Source organism: Apostichopus japonicus, chromosome 21, assembly GCF_037975245.1.
Source record: "Apostichopus japonicus isolate 1M-3 chromosome 21, ASM3797524v1, whole genome shotgun sequence".
Lineage (NCBI taxonomy): Eukaryota > Metazoa > Echinodermata > Holothuroidea > Aspidochirotida > Stichopodidae > Apostichopus > Apostichopus japonicus.
In genome coordinates, this window is record NC_092581.1 from 16,187,995 (window position 1) to 16,215,816 (window position 27,822).

The window sequence follows — 27,822 nt, forward strand, 5'->3', positions numbered from 1 at the left end:
AATGTGTGGGTGATTAGGGGTTTAATGTTTATGCCATTCAACACCCCAGATAAATGTACAATCTTATCAATTGTCGAAGTGGAAAGACATTCACCAATCATAATTTTCCTGGATTCTTGGGGGAGGGGGTGTAATAGAGGGATAGCTAATTTTCTACCACAATGGGAAAGCCCTCGCACGCGTGCAAAAATAAAAATTGCTGGATAAATTAACGTAAATATTTTATGTACGTAGTCTTCTAATATTTATATCACGCCCTCACTTTGCCGAACAGTTTTGTGAGAGTGTTCTAAGGGTTTATTTCAAAGTATTTAGGTAACACTCCGGGTGTAGGTAGAGAATTCGCGCTATTTGGACAATTTCTTTCTTTCGATTGCGAAAGCTTTTCTCCATTAAACCCACCTGGTCAGAGTGCATTTAGAATAAGAAACATTGAATCTGCTTTGGAAGTTTGTTTTCCCGAAATTCATCAGTATTGAGACTTTAAACTGAAAAATAAAAGAAACATAAGATCGAACATTATCTTGTGTTTTTCCCTTTTCGGAACGCACAGAATCATTTTAACGTGATTTGAAAAATTCAGCAATCTTAAATAATTGAAATAAGCTCTGTTGTTTCTTGGAAAAGAAACTTCCATTTTTGCATAGGAAGTGGATGTATTGTAACGAAACTTAGCTGCTGACGATTTATCATCTTGTTTGTGTGATCGCCATGGTTAGTTCCAATTTAAATGGACTGGGGTCGACAGTGGACCAAGTTGTGCGGTTTCGTACCCATGTGCTCATTTTGGGTGATATTTCTGGAAAAAAAAAAGTATCGTTTGCGTAACACGACGTTGCACCCTCATGTTTACAGTCTGTAAGGGGAGAGAGTGGGTTGGTTAGTGCGTGTTCATTTCCACAACAGTTGAAGATGTCATTAAACAAAGGTGTTGGTACAATATAACCAATTTTCCTTACCGAAGTAACACCTTTTATAAATGATCTAAATTCTTTTGATTGCATAGTTGCTTAAGTTAATGGTCAAGGCAACGTTTCTTGAATCTGCTTAGTTCATTTCGCGCCGCGGTTGGGGTTGAAAACTATTAATATACAACAACCAGTTAAAATAACAGTATCAGGCAGTATTTTATCACCCTCCATTCCATTTTTGAAGAAAAAAATACGATTAAAACATTGAACACTTCTATCGCTTAGCATGCAACTTCCGAGGAACAATACAAAACCGGAAAACATTTATGACTAACAAAGGCTTGAAACTGCTTTGAAATCGCGTATCACTGGCAAGATGCGTCGAGCGCCCTCTTTTACAAGGTTTGATAAAACGCCCAGTGACAGCCTTTGACAAAGTTTCCATTTTCCCCGGAAATTTGAAAAACCTATTATTTTCACTTTTAGCTTCTAAAACGATCGTAAATTATCTTTGCTATATCGATTTGGAATGATTACCATCGACATATTTCGTGAAACTCTATAAACTGAGGAATTTTGGCTAAAAAATGATCGTGTTTGAAATGTTTCGATTTTCTCTAGACTTCTTTGACAGAAATATATATTTCTCGGGACGATTAATTTCGAGCCAATAAATATTGGCAAAACGCGGTTATCTTTAGATAGGGGCATATCGACATAAACAAACGTAGAGTTTTGCTTACCTCTTACCCGTATTTTTGAATAAAAACAAGAATCTTAGTGTTACAATTTTAATGGCACCTCATAGAAATCAGCATTGGCCTACGGAGGCAAAAGCATGCCGGAATAAATAGTAACGATTTTATCCCTTCTGTAGAATCAGAAGGACCCCTGATCCATATGCATGATTTTGGCAAGAATCGTTAAAGTCTCGAGTTTGGATCAAAGATTGAAAAAATCACAAGGCTATATATATATATATATATATATTGCCTTACCAGTTTTAAGGATAAAGATCTAATTTCTCAGATTTTGTCAGAATGCCTTTAATTGCCATCTTCGGTAAAGAAAATTGGTTATATTGTACCAACACTGTTGGGTAATGACATCTTTAACTGTTGTGGATATTAAAACGCACTAACCAACCCACTCCTTCCCCTGACCAACCTCTTAGCAATTTAATCACAGAAGTCCCTTCATGTTAAATGTAATAGGTAGTGCTACACAATAATGAGAGAGAAATAACCCTAATGTTAGCATATTTATAAATCTTTCTCAGGCCTAAAATTTGATAGAACTCCACTTTCAATTGGTGCTAAAACCTCCCATGGGACCCTAATATTTGAACCTTACAATGTAAGGAGACTTAAAAAATATATGTGGAAAGAGCCAGTTGGCTTTGTGATGTTATTGATGTTATTGATCCTGCGTTTTGGTTTCGTTAAAATCGTAACCTTTGTAGTCATACAGGTGGATGAGAGTGTGTGTGTGTGATGCATTGCTTGTAAATACGACATCTCAAAAACGGAAAATTTGACAAATTTCATAATTGGTGCGTAGGAATACCACATTGAGTAGAAGAACCATATCATTGTTTTCTGGGAGGTCAAATGTCATTTTGGGTCACCAGAGGTCAAATTGTGAAAACATGTAAACACGATATCTCATGAAGGAAATCTTGGACTAATCTCATATTTAGTACGTATAGTTGTGACACGTTGAGTTCAAGACCCTTATTATTTTTGGTGGAGATCAAAGGTCATTTGGTATTACCAGGGGTCAAATTGTGGAAATCTTGTTATACTCGGCATGTGTATGAATCATATAGAGAAGAAGTTAATTGTTTAACGTGGAGGTTAAAGGTAATCTGAGGTCACCAGATGTCAAACACTGAAAACCTTGTAAACACTAGATCTCAAGTTAGGAAGCATGGAGATTGTTAATAAGTGGCATGCGGATGATTTATATTGAATAGAAAAACTCAATTGCTTTTGGTAGAGGTCAAAGATCATCAGGGTCACCAGCAGGCAAACTCTGGAAACCATTTAAACATCAGCACAGAAGCAGTTGTTAAGTACAAAATTTGAAAAAATGACACAGCAGATTAAAAGAGTAGCTGCTAGTTAGGCGCACAACTCCACAAGAACAGATTCATAGACTCCAATTAATCCAGAACTCAGCTGCGCGTATTTTAACTCATTCTCGTAAGCATTGTCATATCCACCCTGTCTTAAAAAACCTGCACTGGCTACCTGTAAAATATCGTATTATGTATAAAATTGTCCTTATTGTTTATAAATCACTTAAAGGACATGGTCCAATGTATATTTCTGACCTATTACATATTTATGTCCCCTCTCGTAATCTAAGATCCAGCTCTCAATTTTTATTATCTGAAATTAAGTCCAAACATTCTTGGGGGGGGGGGGGGGGGTAGGTCATTTATTGTTTCTGCCCCTCGCTTATGGAACCAACTCCCCTTAAAAATCAGACAAGCATCTACTCTCTCTAACTTTAAGAAGAGCATAAAATCCCATTTAATGACAAAAGCTTTTATATAATCTTGTACCATTAAGTTTTTCTTCTGTCATTGTTTTGTATTATTCTGTATTATTTGTATCATTTCTCATTGTCAATTGCGCCATGAACATTCTTTGAGTGGTGTGTGCGCATTATAAGTCGTATTATTATTATTATTATTAAACATGATAGCTTATTTCATGGTAGAAATCAGAACATTTATATTATAATAGCTGTTTCTGGTGAATAGGCAGAAGTCTATTGCAATGAAGTAATCGAAACTTCAATGCATTTTTGCATTCTGGTTTTTTTCTGCCTGTGGGTAAACAGTAAGAATTTCACGAGCTGCAAGTTTCCGCGCATGGTTAACTTTCATTCATTCGATTCAATATCATAGAGACAGTGATTTCTGATGTTGGCTTGTTCATTCGAAATTATTCTACATTCAGGATGACTCACAATAAAATAGAATAGAATAGATAATTGTTGATAAGGAAAGCACTGTGAACTATCAAGATATTAAAATAAAATAAAACTGTTAGCAAACTGCTTATCCACTAGAGAGCCTCTGTAGGAGAATGTGTAAAAGTAAGTTGGCCTGACGTTTCGATCCTAGCAGGATCTTCTTCAAAGGCTAAATGACGGCTGGAGATATTACACTAAATATTGGTACTGGAGAGGGGAATATGGGGAGAGGAAAGGGCGGCGGCAATTGGGGTGCTGCGTTTACTGATGTTATTCAACTTCATTGTTTTTCTTTGGAGAGGTGGGCTGGGGGTCCTTTCGTAATGACCGTTCTTAGATGCAAATTGGTGCGATGCTTTGCAACACGACATTTGTCACAATATTAATTAACGTCCCCCGCAGCACGAAAATCTATTCTATCAGGGAAAATGTCAACCTTTGTGAGAAGGGGGGTATGCCCCGTGGCAAGGGTTTCGTTGACTGAGCCCACCGGTACCGTCATTTCTAATCTTGTTTTCTTTTCCAAGTTGGGTTGAAGGGGTTGAGGCGTCAAGAGAATAACCAAAGCATAATGATTAATGACGAAGTGTAGTGCTTCTTTAAGTACGAGTGGCACATCGATTTTTACACCTTTTCTTTGGTTAATGTTATATGGTGAATACGCCTACAGATGTAGGCTGACTGAGGGCTGAACGTTGCAGGGTGGGGGTCGATGAAGGAGCTAAATAGCTGCTGTGTTGAGGGGGGGGGTCGTCTGTGTGCTGAGTAGCAGATATTTCACAACCAAATACAAGAGGAAAGATCAATTATGCGTTTGAAGTAAATGTATTTACAAGATACATGTGAAACTTAAAAAAAAAATGTGCTTTGCTTGACTCTTGCAAATATAGGAATGTTGCTGTGAACGGAACGTAATACATTGACAAGTATAATTACTATGTTGAATACTGTAAGGCAGTCTCCCGTAAAAGCCTTAAAAAATCGTACATATATGATGAACAAGGATGAGGTCTCTGCGTAGGCTACCAGTCGATCCTATGAAAAATTGCGAATGAGTTGCAATGTTTACCTACTTCTCCCCTCCTTACCCCCCCCCCTCCCTTCCTACCGTCATCTCCCATTACCCCACCATCTCCCATTACCCCACCATTCCCCATTAATCACCCCCATCATAACCCCCATTCACGTCAAAACCATATTGACTGAAGTGTGACGCATATCGTATATTAAATAACAAACGAAGAGCATTTTTATATATACCACATCATCACTTGTGTATGTCCATTAAAACAGTATAGTACTGTACAGTCTGTTATCATAGAAAAAAAAACTAAAGTGAAACTTAACCATTACGGTGGGTACAAACACCCAGCTGAGTACATCCATGATCAGAGCACACAAGAGATCAGAATTTTGCTTCTGGCAATATTTAATCAATTCTAACTCAATAACCCTGGTTTATACTCAACAATCAGTTCTGAGTTTGTATTACCGGCCACCTTTGCAGTTTCCTCGCCGTCTTGCAAAATACTGACCAATCAAAAAGTTTCCCGCTTGTTTCTGCATTAGCCTGTCTGCCTGTGACCTGGTAAAAAGTGCACTATAGCCAAGGCGGCATTCAACTGCAGTCACCGAAATTCGAGATCATTTTTTTGAATAACCCCTGAGAAGATATTCCAGTATATGTTAAATAAATAGCAATCGCAATACACTCCATGATAAAATGCCGTTATGTCGGCAGAGGAGAAAAAAATAAAAGGATTTTCATTAAGAATGCCATTGATTTATTTGTCTGACATTGTGAGGGCATGTTGTTGTGACAGACCTATAAGAACGCTCTGAGCTATCGCGAGTTACTCTCTCTCTCTCTTAAATTTATGATTCAGAATTTAGAGCGATTCTTTCGAAGAATCCCCAAATTCTTTACTTTCTGCATAGTCTCTTTGCAAGAAACAGGAAAGTCAAGACAAAATCCAGAGGCTTGTCCCGTAGGTAGCCTTGATTGAATGTTATGTAAACAAAGTATAACTAACTTGACGATATTCCAAATGATAAAAACACTAGCAAAGAATGCGAGCTTATTTCGATCGTGACATTTTTATCAAACGAATTTTGAAGGATTTATAGCAAAAAGGCGAAGAATAGTAAAGTGACTGCTCTTTAATTATTCAAGAGTGCAGCGGTTTAGAAACACGAATATCACACTTCCTACTATAGTCAACGCGCAGCAAAAGTACAGTTGATAATCCAATATGGTCAGTTTATTGGGGCGTGATTATATAAGCTGCATCAAGGATGAAGATTCGAAAATAATTACAGATATTAGCTTGACTTCTTCAAAGGACAAAATACGTGACGTGACTAAGGCATTTCAGGAGCATTCGTATTTTGCTAGTGACTAGAAAATGAGATGAAGGTTTACTGACTTTTATCATGATTTGAGTCTACACATTACATATGTTATATTCACGTAAAAACAATTGTGACAAAGTCCTCGCTAGTACATTTAACTACATGCCTGTCTTGTCCATGGACCCCCTTCTTTGATCAACGTTATCCATGTTAGAATTATAGAAGAGGTTAAATATCGGTAGTGGATGTCTCCTACCCCCCCCCCCCCGCCCCACCACAACCGTCTTCCCCAATTTGTTCAAGAAGTCTCTTCATAGGGTGACACCTGTTAGATACCATAGTCTCCATAGGCTCTGTGTCTCCCATCTCAACACTAACCTATCAAAAGTATTGATTTTTTTCCGTTCCCCGGAGACAAAGTTCGTACCTTCTTGTACTCGCTTAGTCACTGAAAGTCTCGTATTTACGATGTAAAGGCAATGCGTGTTGTATCTTACCCACATGGCATATTGCATTGGTATTTTCGAACTGACCTTATAGGTCATAAGAGTTGCCTTGAAATATGTTATATAGACCAAAAGTTTTAGAACCCCTCTTTCGGCCATCCACACGGCATTTTACCTCCCTCCCCCCCCCCCCACCTTCCCTGGGTCCCACACCAACACAAACACAACTGCATTATGGGTATTACCCCCCTCAAGTACGCACGAACAAAGACACTTTCCTGTCTCCGCACAAACTTGCACTTTCCCATCTACCTGCCCTAAAAACAAAAATAGCGTTCTAGCACCGCGCCCCTGTTTACTCACTTCCGGGTCATTAACCACTTTCTCTTACTTCCAAATCTACCATTGGTACATAGGCAGAGATAGAAAAGAGCAATTAAATGCTTATAGATAAGTAAATTAATAGTCTCTTCATTTCTCATAAAAAGCGCTAAACATACAGAGTATAACTGTTAATGGTTTTCAGCATATGACGAAATGTATCTGTTATATGCTTTTAGCACAACCAGTTTACCCCATATATTCTTACATATACCAGCATATCCCTTGCTGAGACGCATTATAATGACCTTTCTCTTTTGTGAAAGTTTATTAAACATGAATGACCTCAGACTTCCCCCAGTGCGCAACCCTGCAGATGCCCTGTAGAGTAACAGTCATTTCAATATATATATTACTCACAAAGATATGGATATATATGGCTAAAATTCAAATTTCAATTTAGAGTGTGTTTTCCCGAGAAACCGCCCAAGACATGAATATCCTTTTCAAGGTACCAGGTACATAGCCACGAAAAATATGATTCGTTTAGTTCTTGGAACTATTGAATGTCGTCATGGCCAGGGAATTATCACACCTTTTATCCATCTTTGGACCAACCCCCTTCTGCCCTTCTGCAGAAAGAGTGAATTAACTAAAACTCAAAGGTGGATCCTTCTGAGATCATCACTTTCGCGATCAATATAAATCTGCAATTAGCATGCTCTCTCAAACAAACCAAAAATTCTAGCACTCATTTTCCTTACGTACATCCTTGATCTAGATTTGATTTGATAATACACACCATGCATACAGGAACTCTTCCTTCAAATTCACTGCTGTGCTGGCTTTACCCATGCGTACACATAAGGTGCTGCGTAGTTTAAATTAAACCCGTATGCTTGCCCTCCCACGGTATTCAGGCTAGTTGCCATGGCTTTTTCCAGACCTAATCTCTGAGTGGCACAAGACAACGCTAGTGGCGCTGACTGCGTGGTGAATGCCACAGGCGCCAATTGATGCGCGATACTCTGCGTATACACCGGTCTACTGATCGTTGGCTGAGTGTGCGCAATCGTCAAAAGCGACTCCTTGCTCTTCTTCGCCGCCTCGGCTCCGCGTTGAAGTGGCGACGGGAGTTCGTACTCTTGATTCGTATCGACGGTCAGTGGCTCCATGGTCTTCCCAGACGTGGTGGCCAACGTCAATTCTGTCATCGTACCTGGCGTGTTGGTTAATGTCAGGGCCGTCATCGACCCTTGCGGTAAAGAGTTTGAAGACGAAGATGAAGAGGTCGGAAAGGCGCTTACAGAGGTAGATATGAGTTCATGGATAGGAGGAAGTTGCTGCAGAGACGTCGGGCTCTGCGTCGCCGACGTCTCCCCGCCTCTTGAATTGAAACACACCAAGGTTTGTCCTACCAGAGATTCGGCCGACCTGCGATTATTATTATCGATAACCACTTCGTTATCTCGAAGGTGGTTACGTAGTCCTACGACGATTTGATCCGTCGGGGTGAGACCCTCCTCCTCTAACAAGTAACGCACGGCCTCTTGGCTACAGTCTTTATAACCGGTCACGTAGCCCTCCAAAGCAGACTCCCAACAGATGTCGTTAGCTGAGTTACTATGTGAGGAATGCGATGGTGTCTCCTTCACTTTCGATCCTGCAAGTTTGAAATAGAAAATGAAAGAAACTATGAAAAATTGTGACGAAGCTTAGTAATGCGACCCATGTTGATAAACCTCACATTGACACAAACAGACAAACAGACACACACACACACATAGATATATATATATATATATATATATATATATATAAACATTTCTTTATTTATATATATATTGGTTAATTATATTATATAAATTATAATATATATATTATCTATATATATAAATTATAATATATAAATATATATATTATATATATATACATATATATATATATATATGTGTATATATATATATATTATATATAATATATATATTTATATATATATATATATATATATATATATATATATATATATATATATATATATATATTAATTATATGATATAAATATTAAATAACAACAATATGAACTGCAGTTTCAATACATTGTATTTTTATAACTAGCTGAACCCTAATTGTCCCTAATTACAAAAGGTATTGTTCGGAAATCTGAAGATCCACATGAAATATGTCAAAAACATATTTGACTGAAAGCTCAATTGGTAATTGTACTTTTACGATGAGCAAATTTTCATATATCTTTAAGGGAACAAACAAACAAATATGCATTATTTGTATATGTACATGAGCCTGCACGTATAGCTCTATACTTTCACGATATAAATTATGTCCTTTGATAGTATTTTTTTAAGTTTTCGATTGAGTTTCACTTGATAGTCCACCACACGCTGACGCGTGCCCTCTCAATTACCTCACTGTGTGGGTCGCATTCCAAACTGTAGGGGATGCTTTTCAAATGCAGGAACCCCTAAACGTTTGGAAATTATACAATTTCGTTTTTCGTGTATTCCTTGTCCCTTATGACTATTTTTATTATGATTATTTTAGGAGGTCCATCGCAAATTCGACTGTCCTCCAGATCACGCCTTTAAATTGTATGGAAACCCAATGAAAGATTGCTCTCAATATGTAGTATATAGAGCCTAGTCACACCCTTTCCGCGTCCGTTTGATTATTGAAACGAAAATAATAAACACAGAACAGAGATGTCTTGCTTTTCAGGAGGAGGGCCTTAAGTTGCGCGTGATTTGCGTTTTATCTTTTAACAGCACACACAAAAAAATAATAATAATAAATTGGACTCTGGTCTGTAAAAACTCTGGTTATCATCGAAAAATAAACTAACTTGAACTGTCGGTTATTTAAGTACACAATGCAAAAGCGGACGTTTTATGTTCTAAGATAGCCGACTATTATGTCTGAAACGTAAACAGCAAATGTGGGCGTTCAAAATTCGGAAGGAAAAACTTTTAACTTGTGGAAATAAAATCAATATAAACGACAGAATATGGAGAATGAAGAAGGGGAAGTCAATACAACTTAGTCGCGTGAAATCTAAATAAAATGACTGTGTGCGATGAAAAGAACAAATGTTTCCAGCCTCAGGTTATTTTATATTGACCGTTTATTATAACCTGGCAGGTTGGCGTGCCATGGAAAGTGGCTTAGCTTAATCATTCCAAGTATCACCTCGGGTGTTTTTCATCGAGAGAGAGACGAGAGACAGGTTAAAGCAGCAGTCATCGGTTAGTTAAATATCTTTCGAAATTTCGTAGAAAATATAAAGGGTGAAAACGGAATATATTATACATAGTCCCACAAACGTAGAAGCATATACACTGGCTATTCACCAAACAGAAAGAACATGTTGAATGACTTATGGAGAATATGATAATCACTTTAATAATCATGGGAAATTATAGCATAAAAATCCAGACAAGAGGTTATACAGTAATTTTAGATGCTTTTAGATGTTGTCGAACTGTCAAGAATACAGCCTCCACCATTGCGACCCCAAAGTAAGAGATTTATTTTCGAAACGACTGTTGTTTATTCTACAAGGTACATCCTTCACAGAATGTTTGCACAAAAAGAAACAAAAATAGACAAAGGACACAAACCAGTCTTTGGAACTTGGACAATAAATATCTGTGTGCTGCTTTAACGGTGGGCACCGATTGTCAAAACTGGAAACAGGTGAAGCTGACCATTATGTATTCGGTTCTATTTTCCCCTCTTTTTTTTCTAGCATTTCATACACTCCACCCGATGTAATTGATCTTTTTTTCTACACATATCTAGAGCAAAGTTATCTGACAGGGGCCCTATACATCTCTCTGTACAGTATACATTTGAGCTTTATATACGTATATACGCGTGGAAGATGTATAATTTCGCGCAATTGGTTTCTTTCAGAACAATTTACATTGCAAACATTATCGCTCTCAGTGTGACCGTTTTTTGTTTGTTTTTTGGTGCATACAAGTTAACAAACTCCCAACTCCAAAATTAAGGTGATACAGATTTTTTTTAAATTTTACTTTGCATTTACAATATTATGGTTAAATGCCTAATTTTAATATTTCCTATATGCGGTGTACATAAAGTAACCTATTGTGTTTTCCCTCTTTGAAACATTATCTTTGATGCATTATCTTTCCTTCAATGATCGTGCACAGTACTTTCAGCTGGTTGTAACAAAATCAGCACAAAATCGTAAGAGCTTAAACTTGACGTAGAGTAATACAGAAATATCGATTTCAAATCCATAATTCAATATAATTCATCCGTTTTGTATCATAAGGTTGCTTCAACCAGCCAATACGTTTAAATTATGATTTCCTTTCGAAGTCAGAAATTATACTCCAGATCAATCGTAGAGACAATTAACAACATTCCGTTCTGTGAATCTCAACACTATATACCATATGCATACAAAAGTGAAGAACGTTTGGTGCGGTATCTACTTTGCGAAATATTATTTTGCATAACATCCACATTTAAACTGAATCTTCCGTTAAAAGTTGCTACAGTTTGGTATCAACTTTGAAATTCGATAACGTGCCTAATTGAAGATACAATCTCTTCCACTCAGCCCACTCACGAGAGAAAGATGACAATAAACTGTATATTTATATTTATAGCATGCTTTAACACAGAATGCTACTTGCGACAAGGATAATGAACGCGATCACAGAAACTCTGCCCAGGGAGCTTGTTTTAAAGATCTTGTTTAAAGTGACCCGAGAAAACTGAACTTTTTATTTCCGAAGTGTTTACACGTGTTCGTCGTTGTACAGTCAATAAACTGGTTTTTAAATGCCACCGGTTCCAGTCTTGTGGAACGAAATGGTTTTTGGTTTGTACTAGAAAAAGGTAGATGCTATTTTTGTAATGAAAAATTGCCCTTTTGTTGTGTAAAAAAGGAAAAGTGACTTCTTCAGAAATAAAGAAAACTGCTATAAAAAAGACAAAAATCGCTTAACTTGACCGTATTTGAAGAAAAAAAGTTACTGAAAAGTGCCGTTTCGTTGAAAAACGTTCAAATGGTGATGTTTGGGGTACTGAAATTTGTAATCTGCTTCTTCAAATCAAAGTCAAACAGTCCAATGCCCTTCGAAATTTGTGCCCCCCTACCCCCCTCTCTCTCTCCAACCCTTCGATGCAGCATTTCCACCGCCTCTGTATATAAGAACACACATGCGTGACCAAGCAAAGGAATGCAACTTCGTGACATCACTGTTTACGGTTATTTTTCGTTTTGACAAATAAAAGGGAGCCGGTCATGACATAAAACGTAATATTGCCCCGTAGGCCTATATCTCTTGTATCAACAGGGTTCATGATCCACCCCTCACAGAGTGGCCCTCCCTGTATCCCTCCCCGTATTTCTTGTACTATTTTAATTCTACGCTCACACTACACCTCGGTCATATCGCGTATTGTTTTAAGACTTGTTCTTCTATTTAAAGTAATAACATTTGGATTATTTCAAAATAAGACCGCGGCATGTTGCAGAAGGATACAATTAGAGAGATGGCAATGAAAAACTTCCCACACATAACTTGATATAACACAGGTATTAAAGATGTACGTTATATCAAAACCCACATGATAAACTGACCTTTAAGTTATAAATAGTATATCGTAGTAAGAATAATCACGCAAAGTCATAGAGTATAAAATTTTTACAACCAATTTTCGAATTAAAAAAAAAGGTCGTCGCAAACATATTGAGACTCCCCGGTTCTCACCCACACACTTCGTCCTTCACCAACCCCCCCCCACCCATCAAAAAAATATACTCAAAATCCACGTGATAAACAGACCTTTAAGTTATAAATAGTATATCTTTGTAAGAATAACCACGCAAAATCAAAAGGTATAAAACTTTTACAACCAATTTTCGAATTAAAAAAAAAAAAAGGTCGTCGCAAACATATTCAGACTCCCCCGGTTCTCACCCACACACTTCGTCCTTGTCCAACCCCCCCCCCCCAAAAAAAAATAATAATGATGTTTGTTTTCATCAGTTATATAAAGTACCGTAAGTCTTGAAATGTTTCTTTCAAAGAATCACCATCGCAACTATCATGTATTTTAGAAACGTTTCAGGGTATTGCAGATATAAGACAAACACAAGAACTTCTCTGTATAAATATAAAAGAGCACATGATCAGGGGTCTGTTGAATCTCAAGCGGCGAAAATAAAACCTTCTGTAATTGTAACTTGCTTTTGCGTCATGGAGTTACTATATTATCGCCAGCATCTCTCCATGCCGCAATGCACGCATCTTCCTAGACAGTTCGTAACTTTTATCGATTCTGAGCCTCATGTGATGGGAAATGCTCCAGATTTCACAGATCGTGTATGAATATGTACATATAGGCCTATATATATTTGCTTATAGTGTGTATATATTCATATATTTATTTACAATTTCAACTTTTCTTAAAAGCCTAACTGACTATTGGGCAACAATATCCATTCGTTGGTTTCACCATCTCAAAAGTATAAGGTCAGAAAAAATAAATAAATTATATTAATGAATGGCTTGTCCGAATATATGTCATGTACTGACTACTGTCCGAGATTTTTTTATTTTATATAATAAGTATAATTTAACCACAACGAAAGTGTGTTAGTTTATTGAGAGTATATACAAGCACGTTCCTATTGTTGATATCATCAGTTAAACGCGTGACGAGGTCTTTGTCTACGCGCGGATAACTTGACCATCTACGTGAGATGTCCGTAAAGCCCCTGGGCGTACAATTTTACTTCCGTTCTACATAATGCCCAAGTCGTCGAGTGGGATTTGCAATCAAAGTGACATCATATAACGAAATGCTGGAAGAATAGGTAAGAAGTTAATATTATATGCCAAAGGTATTTAGTTTGATATCTGATTGGTCTTAATATTCCACGTGACCACTTAAAGGCTCAACGATGTATTACTTTTTCAATAAAATTGTGGAGCCCCGGTATAATTTTCTGTTGCTTTGTTTAAAATTAGGTGAAATATTGGCAAACCGGTTTCTTTTCCTGATGCACAGAAGTGAAGTGTTATAATTATACGCGGACATTTCTCACATCGAAACACTAAGTCACTCCACGAAAGGTCATATGAATTGCGCTCAATATAGGCCTATACTCAGTTAAACTGAGGTAATTGATTGGCGCATCCACACTCTTTTTTGAACTACGGGTGAGGGAGAGAGGGAGGGGGAGGGGGAGGGGGAGGAGGATAAGATTGTAAGTCGTTAATGGGAGGGTGTCCACCTTCCCTGTGAGAAATTTTGGGAAAATGCAAAATAGTGTTTAGGCTGTATTGCATATATCATGTTAGACACTAGGAAGTTTTGTAATCTTTTGCCTACCGGCGTGGGGCTTACTAGGGGGGGGGGGGGGGGGATAATGCCCCAGACGTTTACGTGGTTGCGACCACCTCCGCACTTCTACTTACTCATTTATACGTATTGCTGTAGGACAATATTCTTACTCATTCATACATATTCATACTCATTCAAACTCATTCAGTGTATACTTGTCTTTATGGTTCAGAGGAAGATTTTCGGGAAGTGAAAGAAGAAACCAAACATTTTTGTGGTACTGCCTTAAGGACTCCAATTAACCCACTCTCTTTCCCGTCTTTACGTCGTTGGGTAACTTCTTTTTATTTTATTTTTCAATCACTCTGGATTTTGTCATTCGACTTTCGGTTCTTTCAGTCACTGTATCGATTCCTCACATCGACGTATTTATTTAAATAATTACTTCCTCTCATAGTCTTACACTATATATTATAACAAACTTCTTTTCATCAGTACGTGTAATCGGTACTTTTTACCACCGCTATATGGAATCGGCTGTTTTCATCACGTCGCTTAATGGGTTCTTTGCGTCAATTAACTCTCAATTGTGGTAACAGATATAAAGATACACGCATCATCTTACTAGCTGCTTCAGAAGGCAAACAAAATTCGAATTGAGGCAACTCAAACAGATTTGCCTGCTCGGCCAGAATTGACTATTACATATCAATCGATCCAACTTTACAACATCTCAATATGCAACGCTAGCTTTGCGAAACCGACAAATACGTATTGTCTCCACACACACACATAACACACAAACCACACAAAAAGGGGGAAAGAAATGAAAAAGCTGTAAAAAAAAAAAACGAGCAAAAACCGGCTAGTTTTATCGTGTCAACAACAATTTGCAATCCGAAGCGCTTGTTTGAGGCCCAAACGGGTTTACTGTCTTTCTCCTCGTAGTAATTGAGGCAGTGAGCAAAACGGACATCAAACCCTCAGCTGAATGAAGATTGCAAGATCGGCGGCGGAATTCAAGACTTCTCTCTATCTCCGCAAAGGGATTGACGATATTGATTTTTGAATAATTCATAACAGACAGTATAACTCGAGCTTATACTGGCAGATAAGGCATGTTACGTGATGGAGCAAGATGTCTTTTTTTCTTTTTTTGCGGGCCCTCAGTCGAATGAATTCTTCATAAGGAGAAGGTTTAGATTCATGTTTAGTTACCTTAGCATATTAATTTCATCAACGGAACGGCTGAAATCAATTTTTATGCACATAGGCTACGACGAGAATCAATTTTATGTCGTAAGGCTAAAGGATCAAGGAACAATAATGAGACGACGATTGCTAAAGAAAGCGTCGAATTATGCTGAGGATGGAATGAATGGATTTCTTTGTAATCTTGGTTTTTTTTTGTAAATTAGAGCAGCAAGCTATAGGTTAGATGCATTTGAATAGAGGTTAATGTTAAGGCCGGATTGTTGGAGTCGGATCAGACTACAGCCGTTTCACAAATGTGTGTATACATATATACATATACATACAGATATACACGCACATATACAGATACATATGCATAAATATACAAATAAATATATATGTATATATATATATATATATAGCCTATATATATATAGCCTATATATATATATAGAGCCTATATATAGCCTATTTATAGCCTATATATATATATATATTTATATATGTACATATATATATATGTACATATATATATATTTATTTATATATGTACATGTATATACATATACATATATGCATATATATATATTTATATATGTACATATATATATATTTATTTATATATGTACATGTATATACATATACATACATGCATGTGCACGTATGTGTGTATGTGTATACACGTGTATGTTTGTGACAGATCTTTAAGACATGCAACAATCCCAGCAAATATTAGTGCCCATCTCCCTTCAGGCCCCATACCTGTCCCCCCACTCCCACTTCGACCCGCTTCACATCCCTCTCCGCAGATGCTTATCAACAAATAAACAAGTAAACTTTGACCAATCAGGGATCGTGCAAAACTATCATGATTATATAACTGAAAAGAAAATAACAACGCGACATCGGTCCCTAAATATGTTATTTGGTCCCTTTAGTGACCCCCTGATTAGCCAGCTCTATTCGACAAATCATTGCCGCAAATTTAAAATGTTAAATTATACCTGTTTGTTTTGTCCATTTTGTTACTATTTCTCGCGCTACAATATCAAGAAATGCCTGAATAGGGCTTTTACCTATCGCTACAATGAGAAGACACTTGATGATATTTCCCGCGCATAGTTGAACAGTGACGTGTTTACGTATGAGAAGGGCCCTCAATCTATCGTCTGCCATCGAATGACACAAACACAAGAAAGAAAATCAAATTTGACGTGAGGTCCATCGCAACGAGTTTTAAGTCATGATAACAGGTGAAGAACAAGCGAGAGAATGAAAATACTCAAGTAAAGTGATCACCTTAGCAACAGTTATGAGCATAAAATCCACGGAAGGCCGTGACATGAAGAAGTGATGTTATTGAGAAACAATTTTTTTCCTTTTTTTTTTTTTAAGTTCTTATCAAGAATTTAAAATAGTTTTCCCTGTATCTGGAAACGCACAACTTACTCTTGCATGCCATGATGCCCCAGAATATTTTCTAAAGCTAACCATTCTTTTTTGTTGTTTTGTTTTAATTGTCAACTCACGTCTAAAAGCACCGCCTGAAAACTGACATTTAACAGGGTGTCAATTTACTGTTCGCCTGGTTATAAATTGCCAACTCATTTTGCTCGCCATGAATAAAATATCATGGTTACCATAGCGACCAGCGTGCTGAGAATCCCACGATTCAAGAAATGCATCGGCATTTATTCAAGTTCATAAAGAGACGGCCGTACCTTAAAGAGAATATACGCACTTTGGTGAACATTATCTCTGTTTCATTCGACATTTTCCCAGAATTTAAATGGGTTACATATATTATACCCGATATACAATAAAATCAATATGAATATTTGCCAAATATAATAGAACTAGCAGGCAAAGTACCCTTTTCTCTCCCTCTCTCTCGTTTTTAATCGTGTAACAGATTCGCAGTTTTCTTTGTATCCAATTGTGGAACCTGAGAGTATATCAGGCGCCCGATATCTACGGGGAATGTGCATAATCTCTATTCGATTTATAACAAGTTAAAAGCTCAGCTCTCAAAAGCACGCATAATTACATTGCCTGCTGGGAACCAATATGTTATCAGCAAGTGAATAACATCGATATCATTTTGGGAGCAACTTATGATAAGATAAGGTATAGCATGAAGCATAGATTATGATATTGTTGAGGTTCCGCTGGCTCACATGCAGTTTCATGCTATACATATCGCGCGCTCTGATCGCCAGTTTTAACTTTAATGTGTGAGGCCTAGTATCCCCCCCCCCCACCTGTGAATCCGTTGAGCCTTGGTGGTTGTATCCCTCTCCATATACTTTAAAATATCCGTGGATTCAAGAGACAACAAGGTGGTCTCTTTTCTTCCAATGGACTGTTGCTTAAAAGCAACTTCTTTATACATTAGCTTGTAATTACTAATTTAAATTGCTAAAAAAAAAATTACCCCAGGTCATCTCCCAAGAAAAAAAAATAAACCCCTCAATAAAGTATATAAAAAAGCAAAGCTGATTACGAATGGATGAGAGATGAATGGTAAAAATGGTCATGTTTAATTTATGATCTCTTGACTAAAAGGCCGCAAGGCACAAATTTAGCTATCTGCGAGGCCTAATTTATTGCTACATTATTAGGTTTTAAATTTATATATATATATATATATATATATATATATATATATATATATATATATATATATATATATATAAAGTAAAGATATGGAGTAAAGATGGGTGAAAACTACATTTATATAATTAATACAAGTGTCGGGTGGTCAAGAAAGGCTTTAAGAGAATAGCGCATTTACATGGTATATTTAAACACAGCATTTACAAAACATGTAAGAACTTGATTATGTGATAGATATTATTTATGAATCCTTTAAATTATCAGACGCAACTTACCTATCTGCCTGTCTTCACAACGTTATTTCACTTTAACAAAGTGCATCCATTATATTGCGTGGCCACCTTTGGCATTACGCACGCCCCCTTCACCCCCCCCCCCACCTCTCCATCCCAACGTCTGTATGCAAATCCGAAAACACTTAACTAATTCTATTGGATCCAAAGGGGGAGATATTTGAAGAATGTTTGATGATTAAACAAAAACAAAAACATTATTTACCTTTCTTTGCAGTTCTGGACTTTCTCTTCTTTCGATGTGCCCATTTCTCTTCTTTTTCATGTCTAGATCTCTTGCTGACTTTCTCTGTGGCGGCCGCCATTTTGAGGTAATCTACAGCCATTGACAGTAAATCTTCTTCATCCAACGAGGTGTCAGACTAACATGAAAAAGAATAACAGGAGAGGAAAAAAAAAAACAAATGAAAATTGTAACCCTGGTTCAATTTAACGCACAAATTTACAAAACGGTATAAAGTAACCCTTCCACGTTCCAGGGATTAATTATAGCACCCCCCCCCCGCCCGGCCGCATCCCTCAAATTCTAAATTTATCGACGCGGCACAACAACTCCCCCCATATTTTGCTGATGACTTCTAGGTTTTTCTGGGGTAGATCAGATTACTATTTAGGAATGGGGTTTTACTATAGTATGCACGTACACGGGGTCTATATGACACAAGGGTCAAGGTAAGCAGGTTATTTTGGGGAGACTGGGCATGTTTGAATGGAAGGGGTGGGGTATAGTAATCTCTTGGTGAGAACCTGAATTTGAGCATCGCTGTATCCACGTGTGTGTATGGGAGGGGGGCATATTTTGTAAGCGCAGTGATGTTTTCACAAAACGTCCATAACCTTTAAAATAGTTAAACTGTACATATTCCTAAGCTGTTTTCTGTGTGTGTGTGGTTTTATGTGTTGTGTTTTCGTTGGTCCTTGTCGTTTAAGGAATGGAATGGATTGATCTTTTAACCCCCCCCCCCCCCCAACACAACACCTCACCAACTATACGTCAATGACCGAATCTTGCAACAAAACATATTTGTAATGTAAGCATATAAACTCAAACTGATTAATCACCTTAATTAGACCGTGAAATCATAAAAATTTGTTTATAGCAACAGAAACAGACCTGTACACGATTTTGCAGTCGCGACAGTTCACATTATTATATTTGAGATTATACTTACAGTAATATACTATATTTATTGTAGTACTTTCTTCTTTTAATTTCGCACATTTGCGGGAGGTGGGGTGGCGGTGACGTTGAAACCCAGTCAGCCAGCACCCCCCCCCCCATTGCATCCATCTTTACTATACACCTCTTCCTAGACAACACACTTGACTGATTCTCACCATAGTTCCCTCTCTTAATGTTAATATTAGGTCAACTTGACTCTCTTACAAGCAAATATGAATAACTAAATAAACTCGAAAGTAACACAACCAATGAAGAAGGAAAACAATATACCTAAACGAAATGTTATCGTTGTGGATCCAAATCATTGATCTTAATTGCTATATTAGTAGTACTTCATCATATTAGTTTCACTTCCTTCTCCAACCACTTCACGAATAGGCTAAGCAAAACGAAGCCGTGTCCTTCCACAGCCTTCAATAACTTGTTCAAGATTTGAATAAGTTCACGGAAGCAAGACTGCGTATGCGTGAAACATCAACAAATTGGGCCATATTTTCTCCTTCTTTGTTTATCCAAGCTTTATTGACTACTGCTCATTGAAGTGTAACAAAGATTTTAACCGGCGTTCATTTTTATTCCACTTTCAGGCTACATTTTGTGTTATTAGTTTGCTTTGCTGATTAACAAAAGGCAAAGAACATCTTGAGGGAGTGTATATAATGTGTGTGCATGGTTGCTAGGCAAAGTGAGCTGAAACACAGGCAATTGAGCCTACACAATTAGGCTCGCAGTAAATGTCATAGAAACACGCTATTGTCACTTTGACAAAGTACAAATGTATTCTGAAGGTACATTTGCTGATATCATTTCAAGAACCACTTATTTGAATGAATCGATAGTGAGTCATCGCATGAACGAGATATCACTATAAGGTATCCGGAGAATTTTAACCGTGAGGATTAAAAAGAAAAATGAAACCCACAGCCTCACATGCATGTCATCATGGGTGTTGTAAGGGGTGAATTATATATCACTGAGGGTTAATGCGTCTCGGCAATATATAACATAAAGGGGTCATATAGGGTAGTGGCTACTACAAAATAACGACAACAATGGTTTATGATACACTTGGTATAATTTGGCTATTATTGATTCAATTAATGCAACTCTGTGATATCGTATATTAACAGGCCGTTTTTGGTAAAACTTGGAACTTCGCGGTTTACGATGGAATCACAAAGAAATTGGCTGAAATACCTTCACTCACGGGTGCATGTCCGATACGCAAAACTGGAATATCTATAGGCCTATATATACGAATATAACGGTTAATAGCTGTCTTAATATCGTCATACCGTAATAAACCGTATTAGACATGGTAAGTAAAACAAAACATGCATAACCCGCAATACAGTAACTGCAATATACCAGAATAGATTTATTTTGAAGCAACTCGCGAGTCATTTGAAAATCACTTCCAACATTTGCTGCAATGCTGAGCGTTTGTATAATTGATACCATAATACGCTCGAAACAAAGAAGTCTCCTGTGCCTAATAACATTATAAGTAGCCCCTTCTCCCTGCACAAGTATTCTTCTATTCTTTCCCTAACCCCCGCGGCACCCTTCCCCTCTCCTCCTTTCCCTTACCCTCCCCTTCCCCTCCCCCACTTCCTTCCACCCTTTCATAGCCTCACAGCATTTTAAATATATGTCCATGACATTTAACGACGTAATTCACAAATGCAGACAAACATTTTGAAAGATTGCAAAGACTGAGAAAAAAGGCAGAATTGTAATAACAGAGAGCGTAAAACGTGCACATCCAGTGATATTCAAGAAAGAAAACCAAACCAAAACCAAAACCAAACCAAACACAAAAGAAGAAACAAAACAAAAAATCAATGAAAGTACAAAACAAGTAAAACTAAAACAAAGGAAGAAAAGTCGTTAATGAAATTAAGCAAGATTACCTTCATTTTGGTCGTCTGAGTCGGTAGTTATAATACTAATTGTTTATCACTCGGTCATAAGAAAACCGATTCAATAAAAGCACGGAGCACTTCCCACCTTTTCTATGAGACATAACAGGACTTCTTAGAACAAATATACACTACCAACGTTTCATCCACGTCATCATGACGCAATTCCGTTGAACTTTTAGTTTTTATCAGCAAGGACAAAATGTCAAAGAAAAATGGATGAAAAGAAACTATCCAATAGTTCGAGAAAGGCTAGATTTATTCCAAACTTGAAACTTTACTTTATAACGATGACAAGAGAACTTGGGAGCGAAGAAAATTTTCAAATTTGAAACAAAACAAAGTGATTGTCAGTTACGATAATTGCTCCCAGGACGATACAATCTGTTAAACAATCTTAGAAAAAAACTATGTCCATCGAAAATTTAGCAGTTCCGATAGGGTTGATCAGCCCACCTATATCCAGCGTTCATTAAATAATAGATTAATTAAATCCTTTGTATCCGATGAACAAAAAAAAAATCCGAATCCAAATCCAAATTAAATAATAACTCCTTTCACTCCACTATTCACAGATACAAGTTTTTAAAAACTATTCTTTCCTTCTTCAAATTTTAGTCCTCATAGAAATAAAGAAATTAACACTGTCCCATGCAACAAAGACTTCTCATATTCTGGCTTTCTCTTATTTCCCGATGAACTTAAAAAAAATCACCTGACTTGAAGAAGACAATAAAAATTCAACTGTGGACCGCTTATAAATTTCCGTTTGCAGTTCTATTACACATCCGCGCATAACGAAAAGATGTGTTCTCTTTAAAAATGTCTTTGTCAGCCACTTAAGAAAAAACCCAGCTTTGCCTCATAGTAACATCACTCACACAACAGACCGCATATTGTACACTGATCCTTAACTGTGTGGCTCGTATCTGTTATAGTCTTCTTGGTCAAACCACTTGCTCGTCAATTAATCAAATGAATTTGCCGTTCCCCCTGTGCAATTACAAACGCACTTATTCCCAACTCTTCCAAGTAGTTTCATCTATCCCCGTATTCCCACGGCGATCCTGGTTGTTGCCTCATCAAGTTCTCTAGTCCTATATCTGTCTCATCCAACGAAAGAAACCGAACTACGTATAGCCACAAAAAAAAAAACATTAAAAAACCCTCGGAAATTAAAGTCCTCGCCAAGCGACTCATCAACACGGTATTTATCATTACAGACAACAGACACACATCCCTTCACAATTGCCCAAACCGCGCTCCTTGATCAGATCACGTAAATTAATCTTTCCACAACCCGTATTATTCAGAATTTATTTGTCCAATATGCAGTAAGCACCCCCGATGAAATCTTACTCCTTGTGTCGTTCGTCGTCGTCGTAGTCGTCGTCGCTGCCGTTTCCTTCTCACCCCGTGGAATCGTGGCGTTGGTTCAGTAAGTTCTATCTTATATTCTTCTTCTTATCTTAGGGGCAATCCGCCGGCGCGTTAACCTTGCTTAGACACATATTGCGTCTAACACTAAATTGATCACTACTAGCGAGTTGCTTTTACGCTTCCCCAGTTTCCCTCTAAATACACGACACGAGATGTGTTCTACTGCCGCTGTCTACATAAGATGTATAATATGAATCGTTGTCAATAAGCCACATCAAGCACTCGGTAGTGCGTGAGGATGACTGTTAAAGAGGCACGTTTTTCTTCTTGCAGTTTTATTGACACTGACGTATTTTTTCCAAGTCTTTTGTCAAACGACCTGACTGTGCAGTTAAAGATACAAATAAATCATTACCGCTTAAAAATGGTTGTGTTTTATCTGTATCCGGAAAATGAACGAGGGGGCGACCACGGACAAACTAAGGGGCGCGCATCATGTAACATAAACGTGATTTTTATCACTTGATTTCTTCTGCAGGAATAAAAGCATGCTGTTTTTTATTGTGTCATATTTTTTATATATAAAGTTGATCAAATCAAATCATGACAAATAGATATGAGCTTTGCCGCAAGAAAGTTTGAATTACGATAGGCTTAAACTGACAAAATATTTGTAATGAATGTTTTTGGTTACAAATGTTGCTTTTTTAAAGAAAATTTACGTGACTATCTTGTAGCAGAGGCGAATGACGTCATCTTACTGTGATAGAAGTTTTATTGTTTGTAATTTCCTTCGTTCATATCAATTTTAATACATTTCTGCATGTGTTTACAAGGTGGAATCCTGATTAGAAAAACCCTATAAATTGAAGTAATAAAACAACGCTAAGATTACAGCTTCTTATTGTTCTAGTACATGATTATTAAGTTGCTACAGTTTTCAAAGCTGTCTTCTTTTTTTCGTATTCTCTGCGCTTGTCTTTTAATTATTTAAAATTATTCAACATCTCAACAAATTAACGAATCTAGGTGTAATGGACCTATTTTGGGGGCTATCATTTTGTTTTGGGAAACTAGATAAACAAAACAACGCTATTAACTTGCTTTCGAGCTGCACTAATTTCTACGATGCGATATTAATCAACAACCGTTTCAAATCATGACTTATTCATAAAAACATAAATCAATCCAGGTCACTTAATCAAGAAGCCTCTCATATACAGAAAGAACAAACGCCATAAAACATATTGTTATTCAACGATGATCACGTTGAGCTCCCCCACCCCCACCTCCCCCTTTAGTCTTACTGCCTCATGTAAGGGAGACGATGAGGGACGGGGGGCGGCATGGGGACGCGGGAGGGGGGTAAGAGAGGTGCCTGTTCGGTGCTATCGGAAATAATTGAACATTTACGTATGCACAGCAGGTTGTGTCTTCTGAAAATTACAAATTTGTGGGAATAATGAGGTGTACTGTGTATATAAAACTTGCATTTTCATATTTGTACTTAATTGTGTTGTATCACTTTGTATTGCAACTTGTGTAGCCATTTTTGTTCAAAGATACTATACACTGCCATGTTAAATCATTCCGTATAAACCAGTACTGGGACGAGGACGCATGATTCGAGTGAATTGAGTGTCTCCAACAAGTCCGTCAAAATGTCCTCATAGAGAAAAGACATTGACAATGTCCTCATAGAGAAAAGACATTGACAATGTCCTCATAGAGAAAAGACATTGACAATGTCCTCATAAAGAAAAGATATTGATAATGTCCTCATAGAGAAAGACATCGACAATGTCCTCATAGAGAAAAGACATCGACAATGTCCTCATATAGAAAAGACATTGACAATGTCCTCATAGAGAAAACACAGTGGCAATGTCCTAATAGAGAAAATACAGCGACTCGAGCCAATGGCGCGATGAGAGTCGGGGAAAATCACTGGCAATGTCCACTCGACCTTACTAAATGAATTCTTACAACTCTGCAGCCATTTCGCAGGCTTGTATTCTCTTCAAATCCATTCCTCGTACACATATTATACGGTATACAGGTTTATACGCGGGTCTAATTTTCAAGTTTACATGCATCAAGGCGCAAGAGCCCCTCCGTACTTTTAATTGATCTGTTAATTGAACCTTACGGGTCAATTACAGGAGGGGCAAAGAGTAAATTAAATTTAGCTTAACTGGGCCACGTAACGGTCAATGTAGGCAATTACTTATAGATTCATTCTTCTATTGACCAGGGCTTCTAATTTCAGCACCTGAGATGGACGGACGCTATAACGAAATAACTAAAAACACGAAATCAAAGATATTTCCTCCCACTTGTTAAACACCGATTTAAATATATAAAAGAAAGAGGGCCTACTGGTTTGATACCACAGCAATTGAGAAAATTGCATCTGAAGAAGATCATGCTTGGATCGAAACGCCAGACCCTCGAATTTTGATATCATACAACTATGAATTAGATAGGTGGAGAAGCCAGAGGAAGGTAAGATGTGGGATATGGGGTGGGGGAGGGGGAGGGGTGTTGTGATGTCTGGAAGAACATGAGGGGTTTCTTATTGAGATATGAAAGGTCAGCTTTAGGGGTAACAGGACGAAGAATTTAATCCATGACAGAAATATCCTAGTATAAATTATGTTGTCTCACAATAGATACAATTAGCCTTGTATGAATTTTGTACCTTTTACCCCCCCCCCCTTCCTTCACCCAAGTTATACTCTAATATATGTAATTGCACATGGATATTATAGTATATTAAGGTTATATTAAGGTTGATATTATATTGAGGCTGGTGTCTGAGAAGTGAAGATATATAGAGGGTGTGAGGAGGTGTGAAGGGGAAAGGGGAGGGGGAGGGGGAGGGGGAGTGAGCCATAAACTGAAACAAAAAAACTCGACCACCCTGTGTCTCAGTCAGGCTACTGGCCTAAAAGTACAAACATAGAGATTGCTAGTGGGTGCGGTTATTGGGGTCCGTGGTACTTGGCAACGGGTCTAATAAGTACACGTTAGATGTTGCTAGTGGGTCAGGTTACCGGGGTACATGGTATTTGGGGTGTATGAGGTAGGTGTAACAGAGTGAAATACTGAATGCGGACTAAAGGAATAAACGTGGTGCAAAAAAATCTACGAATCAAAGTAATAAGAGTGACAATGTATATGAAACTGTACATGATAACCACAGAGAGTGTGCAGTGAGACGTTAAGGATTGGAGGAAGAATGGAGATGGATGGATACATTACGTAATTCTTTAATGGATTTGGGAGGGATCATTGTACGTATCATGACAAGCGTCTGTGTGAGGGTTTATCGATGAAACTTAAAGTGCCATCATCCCCAGATGGATATTTTCTTGACATGGTTGCTTTCCTCATCACATTGGGTTCGTTATGACCAGGTTATGACCCTTGCAGTCTCCGGACTCTTTGACGTCACGGTCTTTGACGTCAGAGCGGTGCGTCGGTTATTTTCTACCTACTCAGACTGACGACGTCATAATGAACCACTTCTGAATTTCTTTACCCAAATGACCTTTTAATAAAGTCCAAAGTATCCCGCCCTTTCCACTCGATTACTTCATCAAACTATTCTCCACTTTTCTCTTTACATAGTAAACTATCTACGACCTCAACAGCATCTCGAAGACTGCAATATTAATAATATATTTGACACAGCCATTCTATCCTAAACGTACAGAGTAAATGTTTATTCAACAGACAAAATGTAGCTGTTTTCTTCATTAACCGAGGTTCGTATACAATTAAATAAATGCATATAAGTATCTCATTTAGCCTTTAAACCATTTCACCAACACTTAGGCTGTTTTTGTTCATCACATGTGGATGAAACACACAAACACAAATATAAATATATATAAATCTATATAAATATATATATATAAATATATATATATATGAATAAGGCGACTCCAGTGGAATTACGACCTTCCTTACGAGTTTCGAACCTCTGGAAATACAATCAGCGTCCATAGCCTAGTGGTTAGGGTGTCCGCCTATAAAGCGGGAAGCCCGGGTACGAATCCTGGTAGAGGCTGGAAGTTTTTTTTCACTGTTCTGGATTTTCCAACTCACTACGATGTCAATGTACATGCAGGCACGTTCCCTTTAAGTTAAAGCTTGCGGGGAAATTTACGCAAAGTAGATCGACATTGTTTGAAAAGCATAAGTGGGAAACTGCTCTATTAAAGACAGTCATTCCGCTACAACAAAAGGCATACAGACACGCTATACATCTTTAACGAAAGGATCTTGTATCCATTAGCAAACGAGTTTTTTAGGAGCTCGACGGAATATTGGCCATAGAAAATCTGATGAGCGTACTTATTAGAGCTTTTGTCTAAAATGATTTCAAGAAAAAGCGAGCGAATTACGATTAGGGATAATTTCCGCAGTGGATGGAGAGCTTTTTTTGTTTTGTTTTACCATGTCGCTGACAAGGGTTCGTGGGTGTCTTCCAGGCGATAAGATTTGTTGAGAGGACGGTTGCTAAGATACAGTAGCAAGTGCACATATGTTCGTTAATTTACTTGAGGAATGGAGGGGTGGATTGCGTATAGTTTTTCCAAGGGTAAATTGACATTAGTTTGTTCATAATAAATAAGATTTGTATAGCTGTAAGTATAAAGAGACAGAAAAGAGGAAGAGAGAGATAGAGAGAGACCTTCGCGGGTAATATCTTTGTCTTTGGCTGCTAGCTAAGAAATTAGACGAGGTATTTGTAGTACTTGAATAAATTGTGTATGCAATATGGTTTACCTATATATAACTGCGTTTATGACCATGTATAATCAGCAATTAGGCGAGTGACACAAACTATATAGGGTAGAAAAT

General features: G+C 37.5%; 1 protein-coding gene across 3 annotated transcripts in view; it reads right to left on the bottom strand.

The window, feature by feature from the left end:
- Positions 1–5,034: 5,034 nt before the first annotated feature.
- The window catches only part of LOC139963042 (uncharacterized), a 41,575-nt gene continuing 18,787 nt past the window's right edge, over positions 5,035–27,822 (bottom strand). For 2 of the 3 annotated variants that reach the window (XM_071963500.1, XM_071963501.1), the window contains 2 exons: positions 18,671–18,827; positions 5,035–8,678 (listed from right to left, as the gene is read on the bottom strand). In XM_071963500.1, coding sequence (XP_071819601.1) covers positions 7,846–8,678; positions 18,671–18,827 — 990 coding nt within the window. In that variant the 3' untranslated portion in view covers positions 5,035–7,845. Of the gene's footprint in view, positions 8,679–18,670; positions 18,828–21,561; positions 23,142–27,822 lie in introns of those variants that run through there. The other variant, XM_071963502.1, reaches the window with a different exon arrangement.